This window comes from Tenrec ecaudatus, chromosome 1 (assembly GCF_050624435.1).
Source record: "Tenrec ecaudatus isolate mTenEca1 chromosome 1, mTenEca1.hap1, whole genome shotgun sequence".
Classification (NCBI taxonomy): domain Eukaryota; kingdom Metazoa; phylum Chordata; class Mammalia; order Afrosoricida; family Tenrecidae; genus Tenrec; species Tenrec ecaudatus.
Genome location: NC_134530.1, coordinates 117134966 through 117161452, shown reverse-complemented (window position 1 = coordinate 117161452; position 26487 = coordinate 117134966). Strand labels below are relative to the sequence as shown.

The 26487-nt window shown below is 38.7% G+C and overlaps 1 protein-coding gene across 2 annotated transcripts in view; it reads left to right on the top strand.

The window, feature by feature from the left end:
• The window catches only part of COL24A1 (collagen type XXIV alpha 1 chain), a 400055-nt gene that overhangs the window by 276105 nt on the left and 97463 nt on the right, over positions 1 to 26487 (top strand). For both annotated transcript variants that reach the window (XM_075557916.1, XM_075557926.1), the window contains exons 38-43: positions 8194 to 8247; positions 10229 to 10336; positions 18789 to 18842; positions 19073 to 19126; positions 19747 to 19803; positions 20566 to 20619. In XM_075557916.1, the coding sequence (XP_075414031.1) occupies positions 8194 to 8247; positions 10229 to 10336; positions 18789 to 18842; positions 19073 to 19126; positions 19747 to 19803; positions 20566 to 20619 (381 nt within the window). The remainder of the gene's footprint in view (positions 1 to 8193; positions 8248 to 10228; positions 10337 to 18788; positions 18843 to 19072; positions 19127 to 19746; positions 19804 to 20565; positions 20620 to 26487) is intronic.

Here is a 26487-nt window from a genome sequence, read left to right as displayed (position 1 = left end):
GGGGGTGGGACAATAAGGAGGGGGCAGATTTCAGTGTAAACAATGGAGACAGGAGGGGGAAGGGAAGTGCTAAAACTGATCTTGATTGCACAACTCACTTTAAAGATGATATATCCATAGGGCGCGGGGAGGCTCTAAGATCGATGTAGTGGTGACTGTACAACTTGATATGATTGAACAATTGGACTGTTCTATTGTATGAGTTGTAAATTATATGCTTAAACTTTGAGAGACTGATACAATTTACCTCAAATAGGACGAAGTGTGCTACATACAACAGGGAGTGGATGCGTGTGTTCGTGTGTGTGAGTTTATAATAGAGTTGGTAGTTTATTAGTAAGGAGTGAATAGACAAGTTGGGCTTCATTAATTTTCTTTAAGTGAGATGAAATTTGATTATGGTTTTTGAAATCTTTAATTCTTGCTCTTGGGGAATCAGAGTGTTTTTACTCCTTGATCCACACTCTTGGATATCAATAGAATCGATGTAATTCAGGATGGATGGGGTTGGGGTGGGTATGAATGCTGAGCCTACATTAGGGGATTTGGACTCATACGAACTCACTGTCCCCAGTCCGCTCGTAGCAAGTCTACAGGACAGGGTAGAACTGCCCCTTGTGAGCTTCCGAGACTGTAACTCTTTGTTTCAAAGCATGAGCTATATCAGAAGGGGTGCTTCTTTGTTGCTTCACCATTCCCAAGAGCAGAATTGGATTTTTATTACTTTTATCTGTGGCAGGATGGTTACAATGAAGGTCTTAGATATTTTCAAGTCATCTTTGAATCATGAGTCTCACATAATGTCTTACATGTGAAATTGTGGTTGAAATCTTTTTTATTTGAATCTACTTTTAACGCAATGCCATCAACTTGATTCCTACTCACACTGACCCCATAGGTCAGAGTAGAACAGTTAAGGGTGGGGGTAGTTCGGGCCCAGGATTGCCTAGAATTTGCAGTTGTGAAGAGTGAGCTAGGCTAGTGGGACATAGCTGACAGGCGGTAGCTAAGATAATTTCATGTGAACTGCCTTGAGTCTGGGAAGTCAATGAATTCATTCTGTCTGGAATGAGGCAGCTCCCATGCAGACCAAGAACGACTTCACCTGTGGCGTACAGGCTGCTGTGGAGTTGGATTGAGTTGTTAGAAATCTATTTAAGGCTGAGAATTTCTGTAACTTTGCAGCCAGGGTATGGCCACCTCTTTGGTCTGATCCTAGTGCATTCTTCAATGAAAAAATTTTCTTTCAGAGATATTCTACCTTTCCTATTCAAAGTATCTCTTTGACTATTTCATATGCATTTGTATTGAATGCATATTTTAAGTCATTAAAAAAACCTTAAAAACTAAAAAAAAACTGTTGGAAAAAATAACAAAGTCACAAAGAGAAATTTCAGTCGTTGGAAAACAATGATAAAGCATATGTCCTTTCTCATTCTGAGAGATGATCTGAGAGATCATTTCCTGATTTTGAAAAATAATCATTTTGGGAATTTGGAGTTGGCGGCAAATATAAAGGAATAAATTATTCTTGGTCTATGTTATCTGAGTGATTCCCGTGACTGCTATTAAGCTCGTGTGTTCTGAACTGCTCTGTCATTAAGCAACACGCACATAGAAAGAGCCCTGCACTGACTTCTCTGCAGCCCTGTTCAAACCCTTCCCCCACCCCTGAAGAGGTAGACATTCAGTCTGCAGAGGGCACAGAATAACACTTGGAACTGTGCAGAACATCCCTAGAGGACTGTGTCACCTCAACTGACAAGACTCCGTTGCTTTCATTAGAACTTTAATCTGAAAAGATCACTTTGCACCTTGCATAGCTCTTTAACATAGGAAACAGTTCATCTTTGGGGAGGAAAAAAAGATTTTATAGTTCTAAAGGGAAAAAAAAGGATTATCTTGGATTTTTCTAAATTTTTATTCAGTCTTACAGACGGTGAGTTTATCAAATGAATTTATCCATTCATTCATTCAACAAAAATTGTGAATACTTTCTGTGGGCAGTGGAATAGATCCCAGACCATACCTACCTGGTGGAAAAAACTGCCAATAGACAAGATGAGTAGGGAGTGTGATGAATTCAATGACAGACCAGATAAAGTGATAAGCGAGAAGAACTGGTGAAGGGTAGCTGAGTCCACCAGTTAAGAGGAGGGTGGCTGTTTCCACTAGTAAGATTAAGAAAGATGGATGCACCAGATGCAGGACCCAGGCCAGCAAGAACAGTGAAGCTCACTTCAGCTGAAGCTCACTTCAGCTACTTAAATATCAAGTAGGTCACACTCTGGAGGAGATATGCCCTGAGACACTACTTGGCTCACAACCGATCCTAGCAGGGAGTTGAGTACATTGTGTTATATCCCTTTATACGGGAGTCCTCAAGTGCCAAACCACGGAGAATCCTGGCCCGGGCAAGTTAATATGAAACCTCACTCCTACAGTGACAATTAGTCAGACTGACACACCAACTCCTAATGCCAAAGATGAAGAAATTGAAGATATTCTCAAACGTCTGCAGTTTGAACCTGATCAAATGTGCAATCAGGATGCATTAATGAGTGGGAATCCAGGAAGACTATTTTAATACAGTGCTGAACTCTCGGAGTAGGGGCATTAATCAAAGCCCAACTGCCTTAAAAGTTGAAAACTTAGGGGGAGGAAAGTGATTAATTAAATTAAATGGCAGCATCCAGGCCCAAAGAATATTGCGGGGATTTGATTACTTTCTAAATACTATGATAGATGAATGTGCAGAGAAAACAAGTGGCATATAAAAACCACAATGTTGGAATGGTGGTAATACAAGGAAACATTATCATCGTGTTAGAAGCCTGGAGCCATTATGAGTAATGACTATGTTCAGCAGAGGAATCAATTGCTTCCACATCTCCCATCTCCATAGGGCCTCTTTTATTATCATATAAAAATAAGAATTCTTATTTTTTCAATCCCCTTCCATTAAGTGTTGCATATGACCTTAGTGAATCTATTCAGTCTGGGTAGTGGACAAGCTCTCTCCTGTGTCTATTAATAATTGTTAATTCAATGACTAATTTGATACCGTAAACAGTGCCAGGGCACTTTCTTCAAAATGTCTGTGGCTGTGGCTTCCCAGTCCCCGCAGATCTGACTGTTCTTTGGCTTTAATGGCTGCCTATCCAATCCATTCAATGGAAACCAGGATCCAAAAGTGCATCCCTTTGATGCTCTGAGAGAATAAATTACCCATTTTCCCACACACCACCTTGGACCTAGAGCCATGCCATGTGCACCCTCTGCTTCTTCTGGCTTCCTGGTAATGGAAACCTGTTTGTGCGGCCCAGTCGTCCAGTGGACTAATAGTTTCCATGTGTGTTTCTGTTTTCATCCCTCTTCTTTCCTCCAGATCGGGAGTGCACCTTAGATGACCACTTACAACTTTCTAAAACTCCAGTCACTAGATAGCCAAGTAGGATATATAGCAGTGTTCTCAAACCGTTATGCCATTTGAACTTGGTCCCTCTTGAGACTATTTGCAAAATTTCATTGAGAAAATTGTAACAGTTTATTAAACCAAAACCCAAGCTCACTGCTATTGAGTGAGTGCTGGCTTTTAGTGACCCCGAGTGGGTTTCCCAGTGGGTTTCCCAGACCGTAACTATTTATAGAGTAAAAAGACCTGTTTTTCTACCACAGGGCTGCTGGCTGCTTTGAACTACCAACCATGCGGATCAGAGCCCAACACATAATGATTATGCCACCAAGGCGCCTTAGAATCTGTTAAAGAGACTTACATAAATGAAGAGATTTTTTATTTTTATACTTAGGAAGAAACAAAATTGTCCATTTTCTAGACATATCTATAAATTCAATGTAATTCCAGTCAAAATCACGATAGAATGTTTTTATAGATTTTTTCTTTAATCCTTTTATTGGGAACTCTTACTGATATAACATTCCGTAGTTCAATCACATAGAGCAGTATTGTACAATTGCTACCACTATCAGTTTCAAAACATTTTCTTTCCTCTTGAACTCCTCAATTACAACTCCCCTTTATCCCCTCCCTCCCACACCCTACCCCCAGGAGCCCTGATTTTATTTTTTCCCTCCTATAATAGGTTGGGTTTTTTTGTTTGGTCCTGTTTCCATGTCTTACATGTCCAGAATATCCATTCACATACAATACCAAGTCAAAAATCTTGTTCGCAGGATCTGCTTCTCTGGAAATGAGATCCTAAGTGTGATTAGCAGTATCAGGGGTTCAGGTTTTTGGGGTTTGGAAGAGCAAGTGGATTCATATGGTTTCCTTCTGTTGGATAGAGACAGATAAATACCTGGCTTTGGTAGGTTAGACGGCTATTTCTTATGCAGAGAAGGTCTGGGGAGACAGGTAAGGGCAATGCCGGCCTGACAGTGTCCTTAGGGACTCCGTTTCTTAAACTCACCATCCTCCATAGGTGTTTTCTGCTCTCTGGTCATTTCAAGGGCCAACATGGTTGCTATAGAACCCAGCATCCCATATTTGTTCCAAACACTCTTTCTTCACCAAATAGGGATCAGTCAATGTGTCACTAGGCGCTGCACCCAGTCCCAATCCCAGAACCATGAGCAAACGTTGTGTCAAGTGTCCCGCCTGGGGTCTCTGCCTCACTCGCCTGGTTGGCCATGATCTTACCAGCCAGGTCCGTGCACAGCGTGGAACAAGGCGAGGTGAGGTGGAGGTGGGTGGGGCCGAGAGCCCAGCTGGCCTTTTTTATAGATCTTGATTAAAGAAAAGTGCTTTTCAAATATATATGGAATATTAAAGGTCCAATATCAAGATTGTTTTAAAAAACAAGTTATAAAGGGAATGGGGAAAATCCTTCCCTACATGATAGCATGATTTACTATTAAAGCTAGGCTTACTAAGTCACTGTCACAAGGATTCAAAGATAAATAAATAGGACAGTGGAAAAAGCTAGAACTTTATCTAAGTATATTTTGAAACTTGATATTTGATAATCGGACTATGCATTGCAGATCTGTAAGGAAATGAGGAACTTATTCAATACATGAATACATCACTAACAATTGACTATCCAAATACACACACACATGCACACAAATTCTAATTTGATTAGAAGGCCTGATTTGAATAGAGAATCCCCAGCGGCGCAGTGGGTGGGCATTGGACAGTGATCTGCATGGTCTGCAGTTCAAAACCCCCAGCACCTCCGCGAGAGAAAGATGTGCTTTCTACTCCCATCAGCAGGGACAGTCTCACGCCCACAGGAGCCGCCATGAGTCAGGGTTGACTTGAGGAGAAGGCCCTAGTTGTAAAAATCAAAACATAAACTTTAAGAAACCTTTTCTGTTGCTGCTGCTGCATTGTCTGGACTTTCCTTTCCCTTGTTCAGTTGTAGTGTGCAGGCGTATTTAACAAAATGTTTGCCAGTCCAACGATTTTCCTGTGTACAATTCAGCGGCAAAGCAATAATCTATATGTCCTGGCGCCCTAAACACTGTCCTTCTCCAAAGCGAAACTCAGTGTCTCCTAAGCCGTGACTCCTACCCCCTCCCTCCTTCCCATCCCAGATAACCACTGGCCTGGTACATGTGACTCGGGCATGTGGTATTTGGCCTTTTTTGCCTGACTTATTTCATTTGGCATAATGCTTTCAAGGCTCATCCATGTATCCGGACTTCTTCTCTCTTCATGACTAATACTCAATTATATGTGCATACAACCCTTGCTTTATTGTTTCATCAATTGATGGGCATTTAGATGGTTTCACTTTTGGGCTGTTATGAATAATGCTATAATTAACAGTCATGTACTCTAGGAGAATTTTTAAGAGAAGTTTTTATGAGCTCACCCGGCGAAGCAAAAAGATCTTTTTAAAAAGACATTAAAGGAATAAGACAAGCAGGAAGAAAAATAAAATACTTAATAACTACGTAAAATTAAAAAGTTGAGTCAATCAATTTTTTAATACTCAAGGTAGGAAAACAAGTGACAGACTGGGAGGATAGATTTGTGACCTATGGAATTACAACCATATAAGTATAGAAATAGCATAAAAACTTAATAATTTCTAAAATAAAATATTATTCAATATGAAAAAAATGAAAATAATACACATAGTGTGGTGCTGTTTGATGTTTACCATAAAATTGAAAATAACTATATATTGCTTACAAAAATATATAAAAACTGAAATATAAATTTATACATGTGTGCAATAAAAGACTTCGGGATAATTGTTCTACATGAATGTGAGGGGGAAAGCCATATATTTGGATGGGTGTATGTCTGTACTGTGTGTGTGTGTGTGTGTGTTCTGTTTCTTGAAGTGCATGAAGGGTTCATGTGCATGCATTGCACCTGTTAATATATATTTGAAAGTAGGTGTAAAACTCTTCAAGAAATTTGGAGGTAACTTTTACTGAGTCCTTCATTAAAAGCCAAATCCTTGCTAAGCTTGACACGCATTATCCCATTGACTCATTGTTACACACCAATGAAGTAGTATCAGCAGAATGTAGAATATTCGTTTAGATGTTAAATAACCTACCTGTGCTTCTCCAGCTATTAGGTGTATAAGCCAAAAGATGAAATTGGAGCAGCTGGTGTTAAAAAAATTTTCACCCGTACGCTCTCTCTTTAAATTCTGATTAATCCCAAAGAAGTCCTCACATGTGAACAAATATCATGTGTTGCTTAGAACATAGCGACTTTGGCCTCTTACTTCATTACCTGTCAGAAACGAGAAGAGGATTTGCGCAGGAACGCAGGGCATGAGTCATTTCCTTAGGTATCTGTTTATTCATTCAGCCAATATTTATCAAGCGCCCAGAGAGCACAGTGGTAAACCACAATGTATTTCTTGTCTACATCATGTTTGCTGCTTGCCAGACTTTGGGGGACAATTTGAGATTTCCATCTTTTCCAAATAACGCAAGGAATGCTGTGATTAATTTGTTGCCCTTTTAGAACTTGCAGCCTGGTGTACTGTGGATCTCCTTAGTGCTTAACTGTTGTTCGATGTATATGCAAATTCATATGACCTCTAACGTAGTTCAGCTATTCGGCTAAACAAAATAGATATTAAAACCTACATGTTATTTTAATCAATGTAATATAATTTCACATGACTAGCTCCTTGTTCTTTCTGTATTCACTTCTCTCCTTTTTACCACAGATCAAAGAGCCTCTTTAATCCTTTCTACTCCAAGATATTGCCATCACCTATTTTGTAATCATATGTTTTGTAATCCTACTCATTCAACAAGGTGTTAAGCTCACAAGAGCTCATTTAAAAACAAACAAACCAAACACACACCTGACCGCCATGGAGCCCATCCCAGCTCATAGAGACCTTCTCAGACAGGGTGCGTCTCTAAGACTGTAACTCTTTATGGGAGTAGAAAGCCCCACCTTTCTCTGTAGTTCACCGAACTTCTGTAAAATGGATATATGTGGGTTTCCTTCCATTGCAGTCCTGCTAATTAAAATAGATATCTACTAAAACCGATCGCCTCCTAACCCCTGAAAACCCACCGCCGTCAAGTGTACTTCTGCTGAGCGCACAGAGCAGATAGGGTTGCTCTGCAGGGTTTCCGGGACTGGAAGCCTTCACAGAAGCAGATCGCCTCCTATTTCTGCCATCTAGCAGTTCCTGAGTTTGAACAAGTATCCTTTTGGTTAGCGTCACCTCCCTAAAGGCTAGCGTAATGTTGTCTCTCACGGCCAGCGTGTGTGGGCACACTGATGTGGTGAGGTGTCCTTGATCCGTTCCGCCGAAGAAAACACTGCCTGATCTGGACTCACTCCCACATCCTTGTTTGTTCTGCTTGAACCCCTTTGTGCAGCCACTGGTTGGATCCATCTCGCCGAGGATCTTTCTCTTTGACATGGACCCTCCACCAAGCACGCTGCCCTTCTCTAGGGACCAGCCTCGCTTAACCTGTCCAAAGTATGAAAATAAAGTCTCAACCATCCTCCCTTCGAAGGAACTAGTGTGAATTATACGAGCTAGTAATAGGCATGCCTCTAGTCATCAAGACTTAGTTAAATGATTAAACAAAGATAGTATGGCTGGAAAGTGACCATTACTCAGTATATTATATGATATATTAAGTATTCAAGCCATATGTTTTGAACATGTATCATATCCATGTAATCTTTCCTTTTAACCACTGATTTCTTTTCTTATACCTAATGTTTAGGGACCTGAAGGAATTGTGGGAATTCCAGGACAAAGAGGTCATCCAGGAAAAAAGGTAATTTTGTTTTACATATTTTGGGGTTTGTTTGTTTTTTGCAGTTTCATAACAGTTTATGCTGAGTTTCATACACTGCTTTAATTTTCACTGCACAAAATTATATTGTTGTGAGATGCCACCAAGCCAGTTGTGACTCATAGCAGCCCAATCTACAACAGAACAAAACACTCCTCGCTGGATCCGGCACCGTTCTCCCAGACAAGGCTATCTTGAGCCCATTGCTGCAGCCTCTGGGTTCATCAGTCTCACTGAAGAGCTTTCTTTTTGTTGACCTTCCACTTTGCCAAACGAAAAATCAGTCCCCGGAGACTGATCCCTTCTGATGACTTGTCCAAAGTATTGCTTCTAAGAAGTAATCTGATAGTATTTTTCCTAAGACATTCATTCATGATTCTGGCAGCCATGGTATTTTTTTGACAATGCTATTTTTAATATTCTTCACCAATATCATAACACAAATTCATCCATTTTTCTTCTGTTTCCATTGACCAACTTTCATATATATAAAGGAATTAAAATAATAAAGTCATAAAGACTTATAAATTTGGCCGACTAGATCACATTTGTATAAATTAATATTTAATCTCACTTAGGAATAGTTATTACCTAATTATTTGAAGAAAAAAATCTCCAGTTATAAATAATCAACATCTTTGCTTTTCTTCCTTGACAGCTAAAAACATTTCCAGTAGACCATGGAAACTAAAAAATAGGTTTCTTATCTTCCTCCAATTTGTAACAGTTGGTAATTTAGTTTTCAAATCTATCAACTAAGAACCACAAACCAAAAAAAAATTTTTTTCTGTACTTAACATTTTACTAATAAACACTGGGTATATTTGTAAAATTCTAGTGCATTAGAATGAAAATCTTTTTATTTGTAATTGGTAATTTGTTTAAACAGTGAGACGAATAAGAGACTTTCCATAGTACTACAAATGAATATAATTATCAGAATTAACTTCAATTCACATCTTATTATACTTCCCAAACTTCCATTTTAGGATTTTTCCCATTTTAAAATTTATACTACTATACAGCTAGCCCAGCTTTCTCAGAATCTTTCAGCAAGCAAAGGGAAAAGAGAGTGAAAATGAATAAGGCAAATGTTAGCTGCCATTCTTGCCCATGAAAATAACCACGCTACTGGAATATCATTAAATCTTACTTAATGTGATGTCTCACATCATTGTCGCACGTTGAACGGCACACGTTTCTGCAATCGCTTGCGTTGCTGAAATAATAAAATAAGGTCTGATTGGTGATCACAAGAGATCACACCAAAAAAGTATTTAAAGCTTTTTAATCCTACGGTAATGCAAAATGTCCTGACTGAATGTAGGCACCGTTTTAGTGTCCTCTGTGTCGGCATCGTTATTAATAATGGGACAGCAGTTTCCAGTGTCCTAAGATGAATAAATATTGCTTGAATTAGTTCTATTTTGGTGCTAGAAAAGGATCAGTCTGTTTAATGGATAACGGAAGGGAACCAGTTTCAGCAGCTTGTAAAATTGTATAAAACTGTTAAGTATATTTTTTGAAGACCTATTCCAAGCCAGTGAGGGATGCGGCTGCATGTGCAGAACAGCACAGAGGAAACTTCCACCTTCCTTGGATCTTTGTGGAATGGAAGTTCTCTGTAGGGCCTATTCTCTCTCACAATCAATCAGCGATGAAAATCAAAATAGAAGTCTCAGTTATGTGGAATTCCATATGAGCACCACTATCCCCGGCTTGCTCTGCTAAAATTATTCTTTAATCTATGCTTTCCAAGATTTCTTTCCATTTTATCTTTACAAACACTTGCGTGGCGGCAGTATGTCATTTTTGGTCTGCAGAATGGCTAAAGCAGAGTTACTACATATAGAATCGTGTTTACAGCATGGCCTCTGGAACCACTCAGGTATAGGATACCGTTATTTAGTCTAAGTCTACATTCGGTTTTTCCTACTTTCTGTCTTACTAATGGCATTTGCAGGGTGAAAAAGGACAAATGGGACCCCCGGGAGAAGTGGGAAGCAGAGGAGCTCCTGGGCAAATTGGGAAGAGTGGTCCGAAGGGTGCCAGAGGAACGCGAGGGGCTGTGGTGAGTGCTTGATATGTGTCCAGAACGCAGTCACTGCGGATGGAAAAGAAATGTATCCTTGTCCTTAACACTGTGGTCCTTGATTAACTTTACAGAGAAGGCAGTCGTTCCATTGAAAATAATCTACCTCCATGGAATACGGAGAATTGTAAGCATTCCGCAGTACTTAAGTGGCTTAGTGGTTTCTGGACATGAAAAAGGAAGGGAAAGGAAACTGAAAATGGAAATAAAATATGAAATGAGGTTAAAAAATCAGATTACAACTCCATGTCGGAAACTTTACTATATTTTACACAAATAACACACCTGGTATGTTTTTGCAAAACACCTATGCTTTGTGCTCGTAAGTGCCCCACATCAATGTTTAGGGACATGTTGATGAATTCCATTTCAATTTCTTTTTCTGCTCAACTATTTTCATTTTAAGGCTTTTGTTTTTACTGAGTATTTATTCACGTGGAGCTTTGATTCCCAGCAGCTGACCCTCACCAGCCTGCTCCCAGTTTCTAAAACAGCCCTACTCCAATGCTGCCCTCTCGTCAGGCTACTTCTCTACCCAGGAAACACCCCTTGCTAGGGCGGTTTAGCCCAGGAAGTACAGCGCACCTATTGCACCCACCATCTGGCTGACCCGAAATGATGGTAGGACCATTTGAAACTCCTGCCAGACAGACACACAAACCAGGCATGAGAGGAGTCAAATGGTCTTTGCGGCCCAGACAGTGAATGGTGACACATTCCGCCAAGCTGCACCATCCGGCGTGGCCCTCTGCCTTGCATAAGATTTGGCTGTGCCAGCCCTGTGTGTTGCCCTCTGCCCCTCCTACCTCCTGTCTCAGACATGTACCTGGACACAGATCAGCAACAAAGCACTGCCTGCTCTCAGGCCTGGCCACAGTTACCCCAGAGCAAATCCAGGTTCCATGATTTCTTTTCCAGGGCATTGCAAGTATTACCACCAGTTGACCACCAGTTACACAGGGCACTGGGAGCCCTGGTGGTGCCGTGGGTTGTGCATAGGGCTGCTAAACACAAGGCCGGCAGTTTGAAACCACCAGCTGCTCAAAGAAAGGGCTTTCTGCTCCTGTCAAATGCACAGGGGGCAGTTATAATTTGGCCTCTAAGGTCCCTGTGACTCAGAATTGACTCGATAGTGGCGAGTTTGGCTTTTATAAGGTTTGGACCAGTGTACTACCAAACTTGATCCATAACTTCCTGAATATAGCTTATATTTTCATTATTCAAATAGGATAGAAAGTAACATTTTCAGACTATTTATTGGGCAAAATAAGGCTGAAATCCACTTACGGAAATGCCGCTGCGAGACACGTGCAATGTATGCATGAGTGTGCTAGGCCAGAATCTTTTTACATCGATCCCTTACTTTCACTCACTAGATCTATGTCTGCTAGTGATGAAAAGAGAAAGTATGTGGCCAGGACTTCAAATCAGGATTCAAAATCTGTATAAAACTATATTCTCATGGTTGACAAATTGCTCTGAAATTATATTTACCTATATGTTTGAACATGCTTTATCTAGAAATTATTTTTCCACCGGCTGTGATAAACCTATACATCATCCCATTATATCTTCAATCTTTCCATGAATTTTTCATGATGTTGGTTGTAAGTCCAATAAGTCCTATTACACTCCTGGGTGTATAACAGTGAAATTATAGTGCTGGTATATTTGGACCCATTTAGAAAATCACAGTATGAGACAGATGGCAAAATGCTTAAGAAATTATCCAATTTAGTTCCCTGGTTGTTTTGTAAACTTATCCAAATGCATGTATATTTTCTAGTCTCCATTTAAATGTCACAAATGCAGAAAGTCACTAAAGCCTTTGGCACACTTGGCACAATCATTTCAGGAAGGTGTGTCGCAGGCTCGTGGAAGTGCTCCATCCCTCAGTATCAGTTCACTCCTCGAGGCCTTTCTTGCTTCCATTTTTTGATCTTGCCACTAGTTCTGTCTGTGGCTTTGATGTTTAAAAAAGATTTACCAAGTGTGATTAATTTTTTTAAGCATATAAGAATTGATACATCCAAAAAATATTGCCAATAACATTCTTCTACTTTGAATTTTCTCTATCAAAGAATCTTGGGGGTTTGTTGTTGTTGTTGTTGTTAGGTGCCCTCCAATCGATTCCAACTCACAGCAACAACAGAATGAAAGACTGTTCAGTCCTGGGCCATTCATGAATCGCCCTTAGGTTTGAGGCCATGGTTGCAGCATCTGTGTTTAGCCATCTCAGTGAGGGCCTTCCTCTTTGCTGCTGCCCCTCTGCTTCATCAAGCATGACGGCCTTCTCCAGGGGCTGGTCTAGTTTGATAACATGTCCAAAGTATGTGAGACAATATCTATCCTTCCCTGTAAGGAGCATTCTGGCTATACTTCATCCAAGACAGATTTGTTGGCTTGGGGCAGTCCCTTTCAATTTCTTCACCAGCACCATAATTCAAATACACTGATCCTTTTTCGGTCTTTCTTATTCAGTGTCCAGTTTTCACATACATATGAGGCACACCTTCATCCTCAAAGTGACCTCCTTGTTCTGCAACACGTTAAAGAGATCTTGTGCAGCAGATTTGCCCAATGCAATACATAGTTTGATTTATTAACTGTTATTTCCATGAGCATTGATGGTGGATGTAACCAAGATGAAATTATTGACAACTTCTATCTATAAAAGAATACTTACTTTTAAAAAATGTTTACGCATATTCCTCACATGCCTTCTACTACCATTTTAATTAATCTTTTTAATGTGTATCTATATGATAAATTTTAATGCATCTTATTGTTTCTACTTTACATTTTCTGTATTACATCTAAAAAACTTGGATTTTAACTCTGGAATTGTGTGTTCTGTATGACCACTGAAATGAATATATTTATGTTAAGTATTTTGAAATATATGTTACTTTCTTTTTCTTTATCCCATTGTTCTGCTTCACAAACAGGAGTCTCTACTTTTCAACTGGGCTTTATACTTCATTTCAGTGGTCATACAGAACACACAAGCAACGCTCATGATTATGGGGTTTATTATGGGAAGTAACAGGTTAAACCCCAGAGCAATAAGGATTATCAATGAGAAAATTGGGACAAACATAAGGGCCCTATTGCAGGACATACAGAGACTACCAAATATAGTAGAGGAAGTGGAAGACAAAAGAGACAACATAGTAAAAATAAAACACTTATGCACATCGAAAGAGTAAAGAGCCCATGGAATGGAAAAAATCTTTAGTGATGACACAACAGACAAAGGACTGATTACTAAAGTCTGTAGAAACCTGCAGCATCTCAGCAAGAAAAGGAACAAAATCCATGGAGAAGTGGACAGAGGACATAAATAAACAATTCACAAAGGATGACATTCAAAGACTAGCCCACACATGAGGAAATGCTGTTGATCACTAGCCATCTGGGAGATAAAAATCAAAACAACAATGAGATATCACCTTGGATCCACAGTGATAGCCCTTTTAAAAAGAAAAAGACAAATGTTGGAGAGGATATAGAGAGTTTGGAACTCTTACATATCGGTGCCGTTATTTTAATACGTCCACCCATTGTGGAAAGTGATATAACAATGCCTAAAACAATTGGGAATACAAATATCACACGGCCCAGAAATACCTTTGCTGGCCATATACCCTCAAGAAATAAAAGACACAATGCAAATATTCATTGTAGCACAGTTCACAATAGCAGAAGCTGGTAGTAGTCCAAATGGTCATCAGTAGAAGAACGGATAAACTTAGCTACAAACACACAATAGAATGTTGTGCATCCCTAACAAACAACAATGGAACCATGAGACACCTCATGACATGGAAGGACATGGAAACCACTATGCTGAGTGAAATCAGTCAGTCAAAAAAAGACAAGAAGTCAGGCTTCTACTCTCAAATCACGTCATCCTCTAAACTGGTCTTCCAATCAACAAGGTAGAGCGCCTGCCTAGCACCCATCAACCATGTATCTTCCCCTTTATAAGCACATCTTAAAAACCACTTGGACAGAGAAGACCTCACCTCAGCTGGGGGCAGTTTCTCAAGAGGCGAGGAGAGGCAAAAGATTCAGTTGCTATCATATAACATTGTGTTGAGGTCACCCCAAATCTACAGACATTCCTACAAGAGTGATAAGCAAATTTTACTGGAAATTCAAGTCAAGATGTATGTCTCACAGTAGGCAATTATATTACTGTCTGTAGGTAAGCCAGGATGAGAAATATCCTACTGGGAATAAATGTTTAAAAATACTTATATTGAACCCAAAAGGGAAATAAGCCTATTATTATGTTCCTAATTGGACCCTTTTGACTGTGGTTAAGATCCCATGCTTTGAGGGTGCCCAATAAATATTAGTTCAGGACTACCATGTATTTACTATTTTAATACAATCCTTGCTTTCTTATGACATGTATTAATCTTGTAGGCATAATTCTGTCTTAATGAGTATTATTGAAAGTTTCATCTGATCACCACTACCCCCATTGTTTGTATAAAAGGTGTCCAGTCACTTAAGAGTTTGATCTGTATGTCAACAGTTCATTTATTGCAGTCTGAAGCTGGCCTATACTTGTGTGATTTCCTTCTCCCAACTGTGATTTAAATTCTATACTGTTGGTAAGATTTATGATATTATCAATAGAATGACTTATGTCCCAGGGAGATTATTTATAATGTTTTTATCCTAAAATGATATTGATGTCTCTAAAATGAATCTGATGCCTATAGAAGCCACAAACATATGAACGGATTAGGGGCTCACATTCAATTTTAGCCCCAAGATAAGAACTAGTTCTTATAACATGGGCCTGCTTGATACTTACCTTCCTGAAGAGATCACGGAAGATATCGGTGCTATAGTAAACTGTAGTGAAGAAACCAGATGGTGCCTGGCTATCCGACAGAATAGCCTCTGAGTTCTAAAAGGCTTGTTTTAAAACAAACAGCCATGTAAGTGAGGCATCAACTAAGTCCACGTGGAAGTCCACACCAGCTTGTGTGATCCAAGGAATGCAAATAATAAAATGCAGATCCAAAGGAGGGAATCGTGTCAGTGCTAAACTTATGAACCCTCAGTTGGCAGAATGCTATGGGTGACAGTGGAAGCCCAAAATCCATGGATCAAATCTCACCTGAATCCCTTCTGACACAGACCAGGGATGTGGACAGCCTTGCTACCATACCGAGAGCATTGTAAAGTCAGTGATGGCAGACATAGTCGGGTTAAAATGTGACACTCTATCACTTGACTTCCCACTTGACCCACTTTAAAGCTGTTTCAGTTTTAACATTTTCTGCTTTCCCTGGGCCTTAAGTTTTCTAGTTCACTGTTGTTAGGTTGCTTGTTTGTTTAATTGTTTGCTTTCTATGATTTTCTATGATTGTGGTTATGACTGCACAAATCTTAATATGATCAAACAGTTAAATCTTGTGATATGTGCAGTATATGCCAATAAAACTTGGGAAAAAAGAAAACAGATAGATGTTGGAGTTATCAAAATGTTTTACACAGCCCTTTAGGTAATTCCAGGTTTCCTCGCCAATTTTGGGTCAATAGAAGGAAATGCAATGCTAGATCTCCACGTGTAGAATCAACCATTAAATTCCTACCATAAACCACACATAATTCTGATTACATTATTCTTTCAATGTGCCCGGATTGCATTTACTAATCTTTCATTTATGGTTTTTCAATATTGGAAATGAACTTTTATGCCCTTAAAACCGCCGTTCCACGGCAGTTTTACTTCTCCGCCTTGTTTAGCCGTTCGGACCAATAGTTAGATCTGAGCGGTGAGAATTAGGGAAGGCTATCTCTCTCTCAGTGAAGCAAGTTTTATTTTATTTATGCATTTTTCAAAGTTTTGTTTATTTTTTCCTGTTAAACCCTCCATTTTTGTCGCACGCACACCCCCTACATCCCTCCCCTCTCCCTATCCCCACCCCTGTCCCTGGCATCTGCAGGTAGTCAAAGTTTTGTCTATGAATGTATAAACCACATTTCATCGTCTTTGTTTTTCCTTTTAGTAATGGTGACGCTAACTATTTATCTTGGTAAGACTGACTGATTTTGCTAAGCTAAGGCTAAGCTAAGGCCCATGTCCTGTGCTATTTTAGAGAGTCATCATTGTTTTTATTGATGCACACAACTCAATAGGATGAATGTACCACACCTGGTTGATCCAGTCCTCTATAGTTGGGGTTTTGGTTGATTTCCATGGTTTTGCTACTGTAGAAATTTCTGCACATAGGTGCACACATGTCTGTTCGTGTTATATTCTTCATTGCCTTTGGGGACATACCCAGGAGAGAGATTTCTGGATCATAAAGTACTTGCATTTGTTTAAGGAAACGCTATACTGATTTCCCTAATGGTGTGCAATTCAACAGTCCCACCATCAGTGTAAAAGCATCCCTATCTATCCACATCCTCTCCAGCATTTGCTGCTTTGTTTTATTGATTTTTCCAAAAGTGTCGGTGTAACATGATATCTCATTTTTGTTTTGATTTGTATTTCTCCTATTGCTAATGATAGTGAGCATTTCTTCATATGGTTGTTAGATGCCTGTGTGTCATCTTTGGTAAATTGCCTATTCATGGCTGGTGCCCATTTTTTAAGTTGGATTATTTGTGTTTTTCTTGTAAAGATGTTATAGTTTTCTTTAGATTTTGGAGATTATCCCTTTATACAATGTATTAAAGGGAATATTTTTCCCAAGATGTGGGTTCTATGCTGACTCTTTAATGAAATATTTTTGTGCATAAATGTTCTTTATTTTGTCTTCTATAATATGGATATTTTATTATGTTTGTTAGTGTGTCTGTGATTTGTAAGTTTGTCCCTATTTTGTCATTGATGGTCTTACTAATTGTGTGATTTGTAGTTATGCCTTTGATCCATCTAGAATTTCTTTTTGCATGTGGTGTCAGGTATGGGTATGGTTTCATTCTTTCGCAGGTGGAGATCCAGTTTTTCAGCATCATGTGTAAGAATGGCTCTCCTTCATTCATTCAATGTGTGGGGTTTTGGGTCAAAAATTGATATTGATAGGGACTTCGTGGTATTTCTGGGTTTTCAATTCGGCTCCATTGGTGTTCATATCTATCATGACACCAGTATCAGGTTGCTCTGACAGCTGTGGCTTTATAATATAGGCTTGAAGGTCTCAGAGTGAAAGGCCTACTTTGTGCTTATTTTTTAATAGTGGTTCATTTTTGCTAGGTTTCTTTCCTTTCCACATAAAGTTGGTAATTCGTTTTTCCATTTCTTTGGAAAATGGTCTCAGATTTGGATCTGAATTGCAATTGAATTTGTAAAGTAATTTTGGTAATGTTCACATTTTCACAATATTTAGTCTGTCTAGCTGGTAACATGGTCACTTGTTCCATTTGTGTAAGTTCCTTTCGGTATCTTGAAGGAGTATTTTGTGGTTTTCTTTGTACGAATCTTTTATAAATCGGATAATATTTACCCCTAAATGGTTTATCTTTTTTGACGTCATTTTAAATTATGTTGTTCTTTTAATATATTTTAGTATTATTGCCCTTGACATACAAGACTAATTGATTTCTGTATGTTGATCTTAAGCCTTCCATGCTACCAATATTTTCAGTTAGTTTGAGCAATCATTTAATTGACACTTTGGGGTCTTCTATATATAGTTTTCTGTGCCTATGTAGATATATTTAATTTCTTTTTGATGCCTTGTGGCTCTAGCTAAAATTTCCAGAACTATATTAAATTAAAATGATTATTAAGGGCAACCTTGCCTAGTTTCCAATCCAAGAGGAAATGATTTAGCTTTCTCTTGATTCAATGAGAGGGAGACTTTTATAGCTTTTATTTATGTTGAGAAATTTTCGCATATATAGCTTTTATTTATGTTGAGAAATGTTCCTTCTATACCTATTTCGCTGAGTATTTTTATCAGGAATGGCTGTTGAATTCTATCTACTGCTTTTCTGTATCAACTGCTATAATCATATGATTCTTCTTTGATTATGTGATTAGTTTCATTGTTTTCCTAATATTAAATTATCCTTGCATATTTGGTATGAATACAAATTGATTGTGGTGCATTAATTTTTGATGCTCAATTGAATTCTATTGGCTAGTATTTTATCAAAGATCTTGCATGTGTATGCATAGGAAAGATTCTGACAACCAAAAGCATTTCTCTTAATATGCTTGCAGATGTTCCTGTCAGAAGTAAACCAGAGGATTTGTTTTTGTTTTTAATGGGATTCTGTGGTTTAGAAAAGTATGGGAAAGTTAAAGCTGCATTTTGTTTTCTTGGTTTTTCGCCATTTCAGAATTTCAAACCGTGAAAAGGCTAAAAGGAACAATTTAAATAAAAGCCGCTTAAATGTAATGCCTCAAACCACTATCTGTAGTCTCACTCATCTTTGCTTTGCTTCATAGGGACATTTTGGATTGATGGGACCTAGTGGAGAACCAGGGATTCCAGGATATAGGGTAAATATTTGTAACTGGAAACATGACAGTGAACCGTTACCTGGGAGCAGTGTTACTAATGATGGCATCTGAAACACACAAACTAACACGAGATGTACCTGAAAAAAACCACCTCCTTATAGAATGAATTATATATTTCATTTCAGAATATCGTACATCAATATCTATTGGAAGTATTAGAGCATGTACGAATGATATAAGAAATTTCTATTCATCTATCTTTTTCTTAGGGTAATCAAGGTCAACCAGGACTTTCTGGGATGCCAGGACCCAAAGGAGAAAAGGTCTGTATATATACTGCCTTTTTAATCCTTGAAGCCAAACCTTGACTTTACCAATTCTTTCTGAAAGAATGAGTAGAAATATTCTCCAGGAATAAAAGAAGCATTTTTTTCACCTGAGAATATTACAGATTCTAGAAGGAAAAAAGAAAGAGCAGTACCAGGGAGCTTAAATTGATGCTGTTCAAAATGGAGGTAAAACGATGTATGTGAAAGTGCTTCTGAATCTGGATAGGGCTTCTGAAGTCTATAAATGCAAAGTCAATTGCTTGTTCAAAGAGCTTGTGATATTCTAGGTTGAATGGCTTCTTAGAATACATTTGAATTAGAATGTTCTGATGATTTTGGAATAGCCACAACAGGACTCTCGATTTGTAAAAACATTGAAAAACTAATTGAAAAATTGTTGACCTGGTTTTTAAAATATGTAATTAAAGCAGACCTGTGCCTCTGAATCTACAACCGCATGTGACATATAAGCTGAATTTCTCTGTTAACTAGTTTCTCCATTTAAAATATTAAAATCAGATTGCACATTTCCTAACATATTAGTAAGTAATAAGCTACATATTTTAAAGGTTATTTTATTAATTTATGTTTCTAAATCATCATTTGCATTTCAGGGCTACTCAGGAGAAGACAATACCATTCTGGGACCACCTGGGCCTCGAGGTGAACCAGTAGGTCTTTTTCTAAAATTATTTTGATGCTTCAAGTAAAATGTAATTTATTGTAGTAGATTCATAGCACTAATTTCTTCTTTTTAGACAACTTTATTTTCATAGTTTCATAACATCATTTGATAGAGAAGTATGATCGTGGTCACAAAATCTAAATAGCATGAATTTAAATATTAAAAAAGTTATAACTAGCTCAAGATCCTTAGCATAGCCCCAAGACTCATACATTGACTTCCAGAGACTGATTTTGAGCATTGAATAAATAGCAGTTCTGTAGAAATTATCCAAAAATGGCACACTGTAGCTATTTTAGGGTATGTATTCCATAACTCATCAAATTCATATTAAGCAATAGTATGTCAGGTGAATAATAAAATAGAATTAATGATTCAATACTTTTAAAATATTCAAACATAACCCTATATAATTAAATACATTAACTAATGGCACAATACTCCTTCTTAACTCATTTCTATCTTTTTAACCTTAAATAAAAGTGTAAAATTCAGAAATTCCTAATTTTAATTTGAACTTTATTTATTCAATATTTTTCCCGGCAAAGTGATTATGTATTTAGTATACTCTTGATGGCACTGAAATTCAGCCTTTAGAAATATTACTATGCAATTGGTTTATGCCAGTATTTAATTTTTGGCAAAATGAATAATTAATACTCATTTCATCATTTTCATTTGTGAATACTTACAGCACCAGCTGTGAAATTGATGTTTATTTGTTTGTTTTCTTCTGTGGCCTCTGTAGGGTCCAATAGGGGAAAGAGGAGAGAGAGGAGAGGCTGGCGCAGAGGGGTATAAGGTATTGTTGCTGTTGCCCATCTAATTTTACTGGAGTTCTCTGTGGTTCTGCTCCATTTTATGTTCTCTTTGTTGGTTGGCACTGTGGGTCCTATGCCTAATGACCCCTCTATCCATAGTAATGTTTTGTTTTTATTTTTTTCCTTGTATGGTCTGTACCTTCTTCCTAGAATCATCTTTCCTGGTCATTCAACTATTGCAATTTGGGGGGGGGGTTCTCACTATTCAGATCTCAGCTGAAATGTAACTTCCTAAATCCCCCTCCAACTACCCTATCTAAAAGAGATAGACCAGCCATGCAGTGCTTCATGGTACCATACTCAAGCATAAGCCGACTCGAAGATCAGCCGAGACACCTAATTTTACCACAAACACTGCATGAAAATGTGCTGAAAAACTTGGCTTTTACAGGAGCATATGTTTGATAGCATTTGGTACCATCAAAAATATCATAATCATTTCATATGTTGTTAGGTGTCGAGTTGGTTCTGACCCAAAGTGATGCTATGTGCCACAGATGAAACGCTGCCCAGTCCTACAAGATCCTGACAACTTTTCCTATGCTTGCGCCAACTGTGGCAGTCACTGTAGACATTCGGCTCATCAAGGGCCTTCCTCTTTTTCAATGGCCTTCTACTTTACCAAGCGTAAATCCTTCTCCAGGCACCAGTCTGTCCTGACACCATGTCTAAAGTATGTAAGCATCTCGCCATCTTTGCCTCCATGGAGCCCTCTGCCCCTACTACTTCCAAGATACAGATATTTGTCCTTGAAGCAGTCAAGAGCGCTTTCAATATTCCTTGCCAGCACCACAATTCAAACGCATCGATTTTCTTCAGTCTTCCATTGTCTCATTTTCACACGCATATAAGGCAATTGAAAATACCAGGGCTTGGGTCTTCAGCATCTTAGTCTTCAAAGTAACATCCTTCTTTTTAATACTCAAAAGAGGTCCTTGTACTTCAATACTCTAAGAGGTCCACCACTTATCTCTGTTTGTCACACTGTGGTGATATGTATTATGCTGTGGTGCTGGAAGCTATGTCACTGGTATTTCACATGCCAGCAGGGCCACCCAAAGTGAACAGGTTTCAGCAGAGTTTCCAGACTAAGAACAGACAACGAAGAGGGAATCAGCTGCCCACTTTGGAAGAAGCAGCTCCTGGAACCTCGTGCACAGCATGGAAACATTGTCACATCCCAAAGGCCAGTGAATGGAAATAGCACATTGTCAGAGAAAGCCCCCGAGGCTCAGAAGGCACTAAAAATGTGACTGATGAGGAGCTGTGTTGAACATGGCAGAATGAAGAGTAAAGTTGAGCATGGCCGCATGAAGAGTAGAGTTGAGCATGGCGGTATGAATAGTAGAGTTGAGCATGGCGGTATGAATAGTAGAGTTGAGCATGGTGGTATAGTTAAAGTTGAGCATGGTGACATGAAGAGTAGAATTGAGCATGGTGGCATGAAGAGTAGAGTTGGGCATGGTAGTATGAAGAGTAGATTTGAACATGGTAGCATAAATAGCAGATTTGAGCGTGGTGTCATGAGTGGAGTGAAACCTTTGAGAGTGGAGCCTTCAGGATCTTCACTGGCTGATGGGCCACAATTCAGATAAGAAGAACCAGCTGCAAAATTCTACTACTAATCCCCACTTGAAATGTATGAAGTGTGAATCTAGGAATACTGACCGTTGTCAAAATAAGATGGAACTCATACAGGTTGATATCCTAGGCATAGTGAGCTGAAATGGACTGATAATGGACTGGAATCAGAAAATCACGTTTCCTCTGCCAGGAGTACAGTCAAGAGCAATGGCATTGAATTCATTGTCAACAGGACATTTCAAGACCTATCTTGAAGTACAATGCTGTCTGTGATGGCGTCTCTGGTTATTTATTCAGCATACCTATGCATGAAGTCGGCCAAGAGGGTACAATCCTGGCACACACCTTTCCTGACTTTAAACCATGAAGTATCACTTGTTCTGTTCCCACAACTGCTTCCTGATCCATGTACAAGTTCCACAGGAGCACAATGAAATGTTCTGGAATTCCCCTTTCTCTCAAGGCTAACGATAGTATGTTATAATCCACACAGTTGAATGCCTCTTTGTAGTTTATAAAACACAAGTAAATATCTTTCTGGTATTCTCTGCTTTCATATACTTGGTTTTATTTTTCTATGTTTATTATCTGATTTACCCTACTAACTTCCTATGTATGAAAATGTAAGAACCAAGAGAATAGAAATCTTTTCTATCTTTTTCATCCTTATAATCCAATCCTCTAGAACACAAAAATCCTAGTATATAGTAGGAATTCAATAAATAATTGTGTGAATGCTATGATACTCTCAAGGCTTATGTCAATTCCTATCCTCTTTCACTCCTTACGAGGATTTTATGAAGCCAACTTGATCAGCTGAAATGATATTAGACAGCGTGTCAGTTTGAATAAGCACATTGGCGTTAAGGATCTTCGGTCTTCTTGCCTAGTCTCTCTTCCTTTTCCATTTACAATGTCAGTTGCAAAACAAAATGGCCATTCACTAACTTACTTTTTATGGTTCCTGTCTTATTTCTTTGTTCGCATGTTCTCTGCCATTGTTCTTCACCTTCACTTATATAAACCCTATCTTTCCTTTATTAACAAAAAATAGAATCAAATACCAATATTATTATTGAGGGATTCCTGGTGATGTAATGGGATACAAGCTGGGCTAACCACAAGCCAGCAGTTTGAACCTTTCAGCCACCTCCACGGGAGAAAGATAAGGCTTTCTGCTCTGATAAAGATTCACAGCCTCAGAACTGCACATCCTCTTATGGAAGGGTTGTGGGGAGGAGATGAGCCAGTGAGGTGCAGGGTAGCAACGATGAAACATACAACTTTCCTGTAGTTCTTAAATGCTTCCCTCCCTGCCCCCTACTATCATGATTCCAATTCTACCTTACAAATCTGGCTAGACCAGAGGATGTACACTGGTTCAGATAGGAACTGGAAACACAGGGAATCCAGGATGGATGATCCCTTCAGGACTAGTGGTGAGAGTGGTGATACTGGGAGGGTAGAGTAAGGGTGAGTTGGAAAGGGGGAACCGATTACAGGGATCTACATATAACCTCCTCCCTGGGGGAAGGACAACCGAAAAGTGGGTGAAGGGAGACATCAGACAGGGCAAGTTATGACAAAATAATAATTTGTAAATTATCAAGGATTCATGAGGGTGGGGGAGCAGGGAGGGAGGGGGAAAATGGGCTGATGCCAGGGACTTAAGTGGAGAGCAAATGTTTTTAGAATGCTGAGGGCAATGAATGTACAAATGTGCTTTACACAATTGATGCCTGTATGGATTGTGATAAGAGTTGTATGAGCCCCAATAAAGTGATTTATAAATATTTTTTAAAAGATTCACAGCCTCAGAAACCACAATGGCAGTTATAGTTGTCCTATAGGGATGCTATGAGTCAGAACGGACCCATTGGCAGTGAATTTGGTTTGAATTATTACACATTTATATTATATTATATAAATGTTTTATTAAGTACTAGTGATAATGTTAAATTTCCTATTAAATATTAATAATATTTTATATATCATTATTTCATACAAATATTTGACCATCTTCTTTAACCACTTTTCATGTTAATTAATTCAATATGAAACTATCTTATCAAAAAAAAGAAACTATCTTATCTCCACAATTTGAATATGACTTCTTTCTTTCTTATACAATATTTAATTTGAGCCCTAATAATAAGTTGATGAGCTAATTGATCCCATATGCTCCTCAAGGTAAAATTTCTGTGATCTTGTCTGAATTGGACACTTAGAGAAGCCGGATGGAATGGAGTAGCTTGTAAGTAAATGTTGTCAGGTGCCATCTAATAGGTGTCAGTTCAAAGTGATTCGGTCCTCTGCACAAACAGATGCTTGAGTCCATGGTTGCAGCCACTGTGTCCTTCTAGATGATCGAGGCTCTTCCTCCTGTTCACAGACCCTTTACTGTACCGAGCATGATGGCCTTTTCCAGGGACTGGTGTCTACTGATGATATACATGTCCAGAGCATGGGAGAGAACGTCTCAGCATCCTTGCTGCTTGGGAGCATTCTGGCTCCTTAAATATTGCTAATAGCTATTTTTCATAAGATAGCGCAGGTGTTCTCAAGCCAAAGGAACCTAGAAAACTGACTCTCACCTCCTAAAACTCCCTTTGAAGCAAATGTCGTCAATAACTGCACATGTCTGTGTGCTGTGATGGACATTTTATACTTTTCTATTTTAAAAGAATGTCTTATGTGTTCTATGTCTAATTTATGTAGCTTTTGAATCTGTATTTTAATCCAAAAAATCCAGTGGAATTACTCAAAATTACCTTTATGGGGGGTCAAGAAACCATGCAATGGGTTCCAGCATTGTTTGAAACACCTCAAACTTCCTTAGCTACGTCTGTGTAGGACTTCACATATTCTCAGGAAAATCCTGCCATTGCAGCATAGCTGTGTCTTCTGTCAACTATAGTAGATTTGATCATTTACCCAGCATAAACCAGAAAGCTAGCTGCCCTGGAAGTCATGTCACCACCAGTGCATGTCAGAGTAGAACTACAGACGCCAATGGCTGATTTTTCAGCAGTAGATGCCAGATTTTCCGAGGTCCCTCTGAGTAGACTTGAACCTCCAATGACTCCTAGCATATTTAATGTATGTACTGAAAGTGAGCAATGAATTATTCTCTAGGAAGAAGAAATGAATCTCTTCACTAGTAACAGAAGAAAATCGCTGCCCTCAGTATTTTAGACAGTCAGACGTTCTCCCATAATTCTGCATCAGAGAGAAAGCTCTCCCTGGTCTCACACTGGCGCCTCTGCACTGCAGATGTCCTCATGATGAGGGTTCAGTCCCTGATATCTCATGAACCAGTTTTTCCCACTTACTCCATTCTGTTTTACTTCCTCTGTGCTCCGTAGGGTGCAAGACTTTAGTTAGCATTTGTGGATGGTTTTACTCTAAACAGTCAGCTATCTTATGTCTGAAAACCACACGAATTTTCTTGCTTATACATCTGAAAGTCACATAATATACACCCTTTTCCCTTGATAAGTCTTTCTAAGCACAATTTCACTCAGGTGATGTTTTTAAATCATCGTTTTTTCCATATGTAACTTACTATGATCAAAACACAAGTAAAATTTTACTGAAGATAATTTAAAAGCAGTTACAAGACTCTGACCAAAAAATCCAAGTGGATATATAAGAAGACATGGAAACTATCATTGATAATCTCACCTGAATCTTGGCTGAAAGCAGAGCACAGCAGGAAGATGTTTATTTGTGTTTTATGGGTTGTGAAAAGGCATTCGACTGTGGGGAACATAACAAGCTATAGATAACCTTTCAGAGAAGCGGGATTACCGAATATACCTGATCCTGTTGCCACAGTATCTGCACATAGACAAAGAGACAGCCATTAGAACAGGATATGTGCGTGGTTTAAAATCTGCAAATGTGGGCATTAGGTTGTATCCTTTCTCCATACTTAGTGTGTGTAATCAGTCTTTATACTGAACTAGTAATCTGAGAAGCTGTAATATACGAAGACCAACGCAAATTTAACGTTGGAAAAAGATTCAATAGCAAGCTGCAATGTACAGGTAGCACAACCTTGCTTGCTGGAAATGAAGAGGAATTGAAGCATATGCCGATGAAGATGCAAGACAACAGATTTGGATTACACATTAACATTCTAAAACAAATCCTCGCAACTGAACCAATAAGCAGCATCATGATAAATGGGTTAAATATTAAAGTTGTCAAGCATTTTATTTTACTTGGATCCACAATTAAAACTCATGGAAACAGTCGTCAAG